Source organism: Elaeis guineensis, chromosome 13, assembly GCF_000442705.2.
Source record: "Elaeis guineensis isolate ETL-2024a chromosome 13, EG11, whole genome shotgun sequence".
Taxonomy (NCBI): Eukaryota; Viridiplantae; Streptophyta; class Magnoliopsida; order Arecales; family Arecaceae; genus Elaeis; species Elaeis guineensis.
This window is the reverse complement of record NC_026005.2, coordinates 3,951,386-3,962,630: the sequence shown is the minus strand read 5'-3', so window position 1 is coordinate 3,962,630 and position 11,245 is coordinate 3,951,386. Positions and strand designations below refer to the sequence as shown.

Sequence of the window (11,245 nt, the reverse complement as noted above, 5' to 3'; positions counted from 1 at the left end):
TGAATTCAACCCGTATGATTTAGATAAAGAAGTATTAAGTACCCAAAGAATGAAATATATACAGTTGATTTCACAAATATCACGACTAGTTGAGAGAGATACATACAAGAGGTTGTGAAAGGACAATCAATCATCTAGAAACACATGGTGGAACATTTTACACTTTTGGCAGCTGCGGGAGTTCTATGAAAGTTTGGAGCATCAGAGTTTTCCAAATGAATAACAAGTGTCAATTGTAGAGCTATATGAAGGTTCTTGAAACAGCTTCTCTTCTGGAACACTGCAGGTGCAAGGCACTGGATGCCAAATCCCTCAGGCTTCACATCTTCCCCAGGTCATTACAGCAAAGTCACATTAACTTTGATATTACACGGCAGGATGACCAAAAGGCTGCAGAGGCTGCTTTAAGTATTGCTGGATTTTGGTATATGCTGGAAAAAAGAAGAAGAAGAAGAAGATATCAACGGGAGGGGTGCAACAATTAGGAAACTATGATATAGTCAATCTAAAATAGTTATTAGCAAGGTTTGCCATCTTGATATCAGACCCTGTATCGGTACCATCCTATTATATTATCGATACATGGTATGGTATGAGACAGCAAGACGTAATGAGTACTGATATTATATGAGATATTGTACTATTTAGTACTGGTGCGATATGGTACCGACTGTTATAGCGAACCTTGGTTATTAGTTAATACAACGAATGGGACCTTTTCTGCATATGATGCAACACATGAAATATATCTTTCCATCCTAATATATATTTTTTTTTTAAAAAAAAAGGATGTGGGAATGGCTACAACATGCATCACGTTTCATATCTGGGTTCAAATTATAACTTAAAATTGCACTTTGAGGGATGGGAACAGCAACAGAAAGGAACAAGAAAGGATTGGAAAGAAGGTCCATCAATCCCAAAACTTTCAAAACAGCAGGAATCACTGTTAAAATGAAGTTGATTAAGACGTTTTATGGATTCAGTTGAAGATGTCAATTGTGACTGAAATTCTAAAGCAGTGTCTCCTTAAGCACACAATTTTAGGTGTTTCTACCATCTACCTACGTGATATCCGTTTGGTATCTTGGCCAAGTACCATAGAATAGCAAATGAATTTACTCCTATCTGAGTTCTGCTAGATACATGTCCAGCCACCATGAATCTGCATGTATGTAGTAACACACCATTATGGGCAAAACCAATTATCCTGATATAGATGATCACTGAGGTTTCATGCTTCTTATCTTTTGGCAGCAGCTTCGTACTGGGATTTTAGAATGGATTCTACCCATAAAATACATGTTTTCAAAGTGATGAAATGAAGTAGCACTATATCAAGAATATTTTTGTTAGGAACACGCACCAACATCTATGCCTACAAAAATCACCAGTGGAAAAAGACATGCTATAGAGGTTATATTTTACCTTCACTACAGTATATAAACCAATATGTTTGGTTGATTATACCTGCAAGAAACACATGAATAGGCATCTGGTGGATGATATGGTTCAAAGATTAATTTCTAACATGAGAACTTTCTTTCAGTTGAGGCTATGAATTCAAGTCAAATGAAAATGAAGCACATGAATATTCTATCCCTATAACATAATTCATTATTTACAAGATTATAAATTTAGAAAAAAAATTGATATGCCATTATGCAATACAGTGATTTTACAAATTTTATTCAAAAGGATTATGCAGACAACTTACCCTATAGCAGTTGCACTCCAAGAAGCCACATTATAAATAACTTTGCTTCCGTCCCATGCCTTTCGAAGTCTACTTTTCTTCTTTTTCACAGCAAATGTTTTGCTGAGGGCTGGATAAATGGAAATGAAATAGGCAAGTTTAATATCAGATACCTTTTTCAATAATTAATAATCACATTTGATGCAACCATGGCTAATAGCAACAATTTACATGTTAAACTTTTATAAGTAGGTAACAGAACTTGCCTTCTTGAAGTTCATTGGGAGTTAATTCCTGCAAAATGAAACTGCAGAGTATCAAACACCACACATTTACATCACTGTAATATATCAAAATGATAGGGATGCAATCATAAGGCTAAGATGCCAAAAATAGCACCACTGGATCAATATGAGGTAGCCAATATAAGGCATCATTACTAGATCTAAATGCAATATGAACTCCAAAAGGAATATTGCTAGGATGTGTAAAGAATTTCCTATTTTTTATCAGAACTATAGCCTAAGTCGTAGCACCTCATATGACCTAAGACTGATAATTTAACAATCAAAATTTGGCATTCCAAACATTTAAGCATGCAGTACATTGAAGCTTTGTGAAAATATGTGAACAAACTTGTCCACATACAAAAGCTCCATGTGCTAGAATGCAAGGACCCATTCAAAATAAAGAGATATGATGGCATGCATGGTTCGTCGAACTGGCCCGAACCGGACAATTTAGGATGTGCTGAACCATACTGGTGGCTGACCGATTTGGTTCAGACATTCCATTGGAACACTAATGAAAAAGGAGCGAGGGAGAAGGAAAGAGAGGAAGAGAGAAAAAGGAGGGGAGTGCAGAAGAGGAAAAGGCCAGCGGTGGCTCGCCGAGGCCATAGGAGGGCCACCAAGGCCTCCAGGGCTCCGCAGTCTGCAAAATGCGAGAAGAGAGAGACAAAGAGAAAGGGAAAAAAAGAAAAGAGGAATGAGGGGAAGGCTGCGAGGAGGCCGTCTGAAGGTTGCGAGGAGGCCGTTTGACAGCCCAATCCACCCCACGATCGCTACGGCTTCCAAACGTATGGTTAGCTTCACTATTTATCACGTTTTTAAAAAAACACAATGAAACAAGGGAACACCCTTGTTTCGAACCCACGGTGACCATGGGGCGGATTTGGGCCATCCAACAACCCCCCAATGGCCTTCAACGACCTTCTGCCGCCTTTTCCTCACTCCTCTTCTTTTCATTCTCCTCTGTATCTCTCTCTGCTCTCATTTCCTCTAGTGGAGGACCGCAGAGAATGGGAGGCCTTAGCGGCCCTCCAAGGGCCTTTGTGGCCCTCCGGTGGCCATGGCCGGCGTCTCCACCAGCCTTCCTTTCCTTCCCTCCCTCTCCCTCCCTCTCTCTTTCTAACTCTTTTCCTCCAAGGATCATCCCTTGTTCCCATGTCAATTCGGGCCTGGTATGGTCCAGTATGGGTGTGTACTAGCTCGTGCCATCGGCCGACATGGGGTCCAATTCTAAGTCAACAATCCTTGGTGGCATGTGTCTGATAGAGTTCATAACTTCCCCCTTCAAAAGTGAATTTGAAAATTTGAATGCATAAATAAGAATCCATAAGCAAGAAGCACAGACATCCAAGACTTGATAGTTTAAAACCTCTCTTCTAAGATAAGCCTATTTGGAAATCTGGAAAGTTGGTTATTGTTGAGGAAGGATGGTAACTTGTAAGTAGTATTTATACATAAACTAACTAAATAAAACCATTTTATATAAAGGATGATTTGAAGCTCCTAAACGTTAAACAAAATGATATGACTAATATAGTTATCAACATCACTTTCAACTTTTGCAGTAAAACAAGAAAAGAGAATAAGTTGGTAGAAGATACAGATGGTGTTCATGTCGATCACAATAGTAATGGGAGGGGAAAGTTTTGGTGGGATGGGGTGCGCCCAGGCAGCGGGGGAGGGCAGTAAGCGGTGGGTGGTGGTAGGTTTTTTCTTTTCTGATAGAGGTAGGGATGCATTTTGGCGGGTTGTAATGCCTTGAAGTAGAGAACTTGGAGATAAAAGAGAAAAGCAAAAGGAGATATGTATTTAGAGATGAGAGTAAAAGGCAAGCATTAAAGTGCCAACCATGCTGGTCACTGATCAGCACACACCATGTCACAGCAAATAAGCCAGTTAGTGCCAATCACAGGCACCCTTGACAAGTACCATTCAGTGCCAAACTGGCACAGCAATAATGCATCGTACTTGAAACACCGAGAAAGGGCTACACATGATTTAGTCATGTAAGTGAAGGAAATGAGCCATTTGTCATCAACGGGACAACAGAATTTGAGTGCTTACTGTGAAAAGATATAGGGAAGGAGCATCAAAGGCAAAAGAAGACCTCTCCCTTCTCAGCATACTTAGATGTGCTTTATGCAATATGTTCAAGATTATGTGATGCCTTGAAAACAAGAAAAATAAATATATAACTACCGAACCTAATTGATATATTGTCATCAGGAACTATATATAAATAACTCAATAATAAAGATACATAAAATGGATAGACTAGGTTCTCATTCACCTCATGCAAATAAATTCTAGGTCATAAAAGAACATCATAACAGAAAATGAGGACAAACAGCATTTTCTTTTTTTGAAAGGTGAAAATAATTTGACTCAAATTTAAGTAGAATGAATACAAAAACAAATTAGGACATTTAAGTATTTGCCTTAAAATTTGGATGCTTTGGTATCAAACTTATGAAATATGAGACGCAAAAACAAACATGGAATCAGTCCACAGCCTCTTCTATCTAATTGAAATTTTTGACCAAAAGTAAAAGGAGCAATCTGATTTCCCTTAATTACCTACATGACTATTAATAAACATATAGACAAACATCAGACACAGAGATGGTGACAACAAATCCAGAAATATTATCAAGAAAAAAGATTTTAATAAATTTGTAATTAAGAAATCCAAAAATGCCAATAATTTTCCCAACAATCCTTTATCCCTTTTCTATTTGAACAAGCAGCTGGTTTCACGTAACAAGAGACTGATTTAAGGTACAAGAATTGGATAAAGAAAATTAAGGATTTGGAAATAAGGAACAAAAAGATCGTATTGTTCCTACTGGATTTGTTTGCCAAGGACTGCATGTCATTTCATGACAATTCTTTGTGTTTCATACCACAAATTCAGCATGTCTAAACATATGGTGACGATAACAGTTCTAAGATTGAATTCCATGTAATGAGAGGCGCATGTATTGCAGGAGAGTGAAGAAACAAAAGAGAGTTTGGTTGGCAGGAAAGAAAGGAAGATGGATTAAAGAAGAGGAAGAATAAGAAAATATATAAAAGACATGGGATGATATAATCCATCCTCCACATGGTTTAGAACCATCTTAAACCCAAAAAAAAGTAATGATTTTTCAACTACCTAAGATGATTCCTCAATGACCACTAAGTTATGATTTTGATGACTCTAATTAACCATTCAAACACATTGACTATGATTCGTGGGCTATTGACACCCACACAAGATGAACTTGTTGATGACTAAATGATTCAAAAACACTTAACAGATACACAAAGAACCATGCATCTAGTGACTTTCAATTTCCCATGTAATTTTGATAGCATCCTGCGTGTGCTGCATGGGTGTGTGTCAGTGTTATTTGAATTTGTGTAATGCTCCAGTACTTTTTATTTGCATTTGTAGTTACTCATCATCACTAACTTCCATGCAGCATGAAGAAGAACAGCTCATAATCATGAATGCAACTAAAGTCATAAATCAGCTAGCAGTTGCATAAACAACTGTCTCATCTACCACTTAGTGCTTGCATGGGTGATTATACTGGTGTGGTGTAGTCTCACTTAGTGCTTGCATGCATGATTGTACTGGTGAAATGTATTCTCACTTAACATTTAATCAGATAAGATATCATATGATTAGCCTTTCTACAGTTCCTTCCAACATCCATATGGTACATTGCTAGATTTTTCAGTAAAAGAGTACGGTAAAGAGCAGCAAACTAAGCCAAGAGCATATAATGGGAAAAGCATGACATACTTTAGTTTGTTTCATTGATAACAGGTATGCAGCCATGAAGCAAGCAATCCCCTCCACTATGTCCTCTTGCCTGACAAGAACATAACCATCTGGATCTGATTCATTATCCCCTTGCTTATCTTCCCACAAATCCGTGGTGCTAACCATATCCCAAGATGCATTCTCATCTACTACTATATTTAGACATTCCAGTTAGTGCTTGTGACAGATATTAGATTAGAAACAGAGAATAAAAACAGTATGTAACATGAAGTAAAGTTTGCTGCTACATCGGTCAGTATCCAAACTGCAGTAATTCTTGGATGACTAGATGAGACAAAGATCTGTTTGAGTTTGAAGAATAAAACTCATCAATTTATCAAACTTCAGGCATACCAGAAATACTGTGAGAAACTGACTTGTGGTTGCTTCCAAGCTTTTCAAGAAAGTCAGATGATTCAACCTTAGACTTGAGAAGATCACACAGCTGCATAACAAAAGGAGGTGCTTTAAATTTCAAATGATCTAACAATCAGGAAAACAAAATCCTATTACTGAATGCATAACAATAGCAATGACCAATAGATTCCCTAGTATTTTTGCTAATACTTAATGTTGATCATATGGTTTTATTTGACAGCTCTCAAGATAATATCTAGCTCCCAAAACTCTGATACCATCTATCTCCTTAGCAGGAAAAATTCATAATATAACAATCAATTTTTGAAATCACAAAACTTTGACTTCCACATGAAACCCATTCAGTGTCGGTAGGAAGCAACAAATCCTTCTCAAATCGCCCACCATACAAAATAAAGAAACAAGAGAAATCCAGAACAATAGAAAAATACAAAGATCATATTGATAAAAACATTATCTTCTTTATGAAATTTAAGAGCCTATGTCCCTCTGTAAAGGTGATAAATTGACCATGAAGGTAGCATGTCAACTTTCAAAGAGTCAGCAAAATAATCCCTCAGATATTTTTAAGGAATACATTTCACATCTGGTTTTGCCAAAAATAGTCCTTAGCCTAAGTAGGTCATACAAGAATCTTATCATTTCATTTGAAGACACGACATACATACGCTTAGGTTCTTCCTATGATAAGCATTACCTTCGCAACCAAATGACATCCACACCAATCAAGTTGCTTTAACAAGTAGAACCACACCCAGCATTTATCATCCATTTCAAATCTACTCACTTTGGCTACAGAATTTCAAATGAAGTTGCTTTAAGAAGTAGAACCACACCCAGAATTGCTTTAAGTAGAAGAAACATTCCAACTCCATATTTTATAAAATTAATTACAATCCCCTCCTAAGCTACAGAATGGCTGAGTAGATGTTGCAGTATATTCAAGTGAACTAACAATGGAGCGGACCTAAGAAAATAAAATAAAAAAGGGCAGGCCTAAGAAGCAAGTCCGCAAGAGAGCTCCCAAAGATATTTTTAAGCAGGTATAGCATTCTGGGTAGCTACCATCAAGGTCTTCCCTTTCAATTAGGGTATGATCATAGATCTTTTAGGAGAAGGGGGACTGAGCTCTAATGAAAAATGAAGGAGCCTATCTCCATCACATGATATTAACATATTTAATATGTCAACTTTATCAGGCTCACATTTGGAGGAATAGATAGTTGATCACCCTTTATCAGTTCTCTTCATATATCTTTATATATTTTCTAACTGATCAGACAGAGTAATGCACAAACAATGCCTTTGCAGGTTCCTGCATGTCCTTTCTCATCTGCCTGGAAGGAGATGAATAAGTAACTTCATTTGATGAGGGGTTGCATGAAGAATACTCTTAAATCACCGAAATTAAAGGTTACCATACTATGCAATCATTTTTTTTGTTTGGTCCCATATAATATTTGCCTACAGTTTACCATAAACATCTGACAATTCGCAAATTTCAATCTCTTTTTTCCACCCAAAAAGAGTAACTAAATAATGAAATAGTCACAGAAACTCAACTGCCTCCTAAATCCTTTGCACTGGTGAGAGAAGCCAAAACCAAATCCTTCTTCAATCAACCCCAAATCTACCCAACAAAGGGAAATAATATAATTCACAGAAACCTATCCCGCTAGCACAACATAATGAATTAGAGGCTTATGCCCCGATTCGACCATAATTCAATGCTCCAACCAATCAACTGCTGACAAAAATTATGAAATCTCAAGCAAATAACATCTAAAAAAGCATTAGAAACTAGGAAATCCCCAAACGTAATCTCAAGCAGAAGAATTCCCTCCTTACCTCATCGATCTCCTGATCAGCGGCAGAAGGCGAGCGCGGCGTGCAACCCTCCTCTTCACGCTTCTCCTCGTCCTCCTCTTCCGCCGCCGCATCCCGGGCGGGATCTCGATCGACGTTGGCGTCCTGAAGCAGCTCGAGGGCTCGTCGGCACTGCTCCAGCACCGCCTCCAGGGTCCGCCGCCGCACCCGCACCTGCTCCGGCCAGCCGGCAGGGCCAACGGAGGGCCCCGATCCCGCCGCCGCGACCTCCGCCGCCAACTCCGCCATGATGCCCTAACCTTACGGAAAGAAGAGGCCTCAATAATCAAAAGAAAGGAGGAAAAAAATACTGAAAATTTGGTCGAAACTCCGCCTGCTGGCGGGAGTAATTGTTTTTTCTCTCGTCTTCTTCTTTCTCCTCCGTTACTTCCTCGATATGATCGATTTTTGTCGTCTTACCTGGCCGCCCGACATTGTCATCTCGTTGCACGGCTGGCACCGTTTAAACGCGGCATCGTGTCCAACTGAAACTGGGCCGCATTCAGGCCGGGCATTGGCCCAGCCCAATCCCCATCCCAACCGGGCCAGAATTGGGACAAAGAAAAAGCCCATGTGGCGCAAGTCATCCCTATTGTTTGATTCAAATCTATAGTAAAACGATGCACAGATATTATGGATGATATTTTGTATTAACACATAAGATTATAGAATATTTTTTATAATGCCATATGTCAAGTTTTATTTTTTTTTATATTTTTAAATAAAAAATAAAAATATAAATAGTATGATAAAAAAGTAAAGAATATTTTCAATTATTATCTATCTATATAATAATAGTAAAGCGAACACAGATATTAGGGGTAGCATTCCATGTTGATACGTAAGATTATAGGATAATCTCCCGCAATACTACATGTCAAATTTTATTTTTTATTTTTTTTATTTTTTAAATAAAAAATAAAAGCACAAATAGTATGATAAAAAATAAATAATATTTTAAATTATTATAACTTAGTTTTATTCTAAAAAGGGAAAAAAATAAGAAGCGGATAGAGTGCGATCGTCAAAAACCAGAATCTTTTGCCCTTCTTCTATCCCGTCACCAACGCCACCTCCGAAGCTTGTGTTCTTCATCTATCCTTTTCAAAAAATGAAATCTTGATGATGCCAACTATGGTGGAAAGATAGAGAAAATTTCATAAAAGCAAATGAAACAATCATTTAGACTTGACTTCTTGATGTCCGAGTCTCCATCAGAAAATGCCAATGATATTTTCAAGAAAATGAAGAAGACAGGGTTCATCCCTAATGCAGTTGTCCTACTTGATGGGCTCTGCCAAGATAGATTGATTCAAGAAGCAATGAAGCTATTCAGCCTAATGCGTGAGAAGGAAACAATCCTGAGGTTGTGATTTACATAACTGTTGTGGAAGGCTTTTGCAAGACAGCAAAGTTTGACGGTGCAAAGAAGATTTTCAGCAAGATGCAGAAAAATGAAATATGCTGAATGCTTTTAGCTATGCAGTTCTAATTTAGGGCTTATGCAGAGGAAGCAAATTGAAGGATTCTGTTAAGTATTATATGTAGATATTGGATATCGGATATTTATCAAATGCAGTAACCTTCACTAGTTTGGAAGGCTATATTTGGAAAGAAGAATACTCAAAGATTCTTTTGATCTCGTCATGAGATTAATTGATGAGAGCAATTTTTAATGTAAAATATTATCATTATTATCAGGGTTGAGTGCTAGTTGAATGGTATAAGAATAGCATAAAGAGGAGAGGACGAGGGTGGTGGAGAGGTCAAGACAAGGATAGGGTTCCAAATAAGCCCGATGACCCCCAAGTCGAAGGCGTAGAACAAAGCACTGTGACTTAACATAGGGAGCTTGTGATCTAAGATTGAGGATGAAGAGGAGGAAGGTCAGTGGGACGAGAGGATCAAAGAATTGAAGGCAGAGATCAAGATGCTGAGGAGGATCATCTTGGAGCAGGGGCTTCAGTGAGTAGAGGAGGCTTTCTGGTGGGACAATGGACATCAAGGAGTGCTCCTTGTCCTAGAGGTTCCAGGGGCTCAACGACACCTTGACGAGATCAAATCTTTTCAAGAGCTTGAGAAAAGGCCCAAAATCCATGACATTGCTTCAAATCGAGGGGTTATAATTCTTCTGAAGCAAGAGCTAAGGATTTCAAGGCTGAGGAAGGGAAAATCGAAGGACCCAATAATCTTATGACAAAAGATGAGATTTGAAAACCTTAGGCTTGGGCCTGGCCCAAGCCTGACCAATAGTATAGCTAAGCCCAAACCCAGCCTGACATTATTCGAGTCTAGCTTACAGCCTGACCCGAAGTCAATCTGGTCCGAGTCCATTTCCAGTCCTAAGCATATATAAGCTGATGTATGGGACATTAAACTATATTTGAGATTAAGGATAAATTATACTTACATCCTATAAGTTGAAAAGATCGTACTTGCTTCATTGAGGTTTATTTTTATCTAATATTTTAACTTATAATTTAATAGAATATTAGTCAAACTGTTAACTTTAAATAGGATCCAAATGTCATATCAAAAAAAATTTTAGACATGATCAAAATAACCTTAAGTAATATAACAGTTATCTTATGATATAAGAAAATATATGCATCATCCTCCTTATCCAAGGACAATTTTGACTTTTCATATAAGGTAAACCATTTTGTTAATATTATTAATTTAATTGGGTGCAAGTGTGAGTTTTAAAAATTATTGAGTGTAAGTGTGATAAATGTAAATTTTAAAAGGAGTTTTGCAATTTGCTCTCATTAAAATAGTGATAGCTTGTGCTGAGTTTTCTACATCAATAATGATATCAATAATCTGATTAATTATTTTAAATAGTAAATAAGATTTTTATATTTTATTTTATCTTATTATCTTTTTTATATATATTTAAAATGAATGTTCAACTTATCCTTAACTCTATATCTATCATGTAGATGCTCACAAAAATAATATCATGAATATAGTTCTCTATTTTGGATAATAAATAGGTTTCTTGTATCTATCATCTTTTTTATCTACTTTTAATTTTAGAGACTTGATTTGTGCAGAGTGCTCTATTTATCATGTAGATACCATATTAAAGACAAGCATTAATTGCTCTAGTTGGCTTGAAATTTTACTGTGATATACCTTCAAAATATATCCTAAAGAATATAATAGCTAACATATGCCATTTATATCATTAGTATCTATATT

The 11,245-nt window shown here is 37.2% G+C and overlaps 1 protein-coding gene across 2 annotated transcripts; it reads right to left on the bottom strand.

Annotated features, from left to right (window-relative positions):
* Positions 1 to 8,471, bottom strand: LOC105060583 (uncharacterized). Of its 2 annotated transcripts, none has more exons than XM_010944358.3 (6): positions 8,024 to 8,471; positions 6,152 to 6,242; positions 5,777 to 5,949; positions 1,963 to 1,990; positions 1,718 to 1,826; positions 1 to 431 (listed from the first exon to the last, which is right to left on the bottom strand). In XM_010944358.3, exons 1-6 carry the CDS (start codon positions 8,288 to 8,290, stop codon positions 350 to 352), a joined length of 750 nt encoding a protein of 249 aa, XP_010942660.1. In that variant the 5' UTR covers positions 8,291 to 8,471; the 3' UTR covers positions 1 to 349. The 2 variants fall into 2 exon arrangements, with proteins under 2 accessions (XP_010942660.1, XP_010942661.1); XM_010944359.4 differs by having other exon boundaries at positions 151 to 431; positions 5,777 to 5,946.
* Between the last annotated feature and the right edge of the window lie 2,774 nt (positions 8,472 to 11,245).

What these genes read in the sequence shown, in the direction of transcription:
- LOC105060583 (XM_010944358.3), bottom strand. Translation starts at nt 8,290, where the DNA reads ATGGCGGAGTTGGCGGCGGAGGTCGCGGCGGCGGGATCGGGGCCCTCC. An exon ending in CTGATCAGGAGATCGATGAG is followed by an intron (nt 6,243 to 8,023) that starts GTAAGGAGGGAA and finishes TTTGTTATGCAG; the next exon opens with CTGTGTGATCTTCTCAAGTC. An exon ending in AGTTTCTCACAGTATTTCTG is followed by an intron (nt 5,950 to 6,151) that starts GTATGCCTGAAG and finishes GTCTAAATATAG; the next exon opens with TAGTAGATGAGAATGCATCT.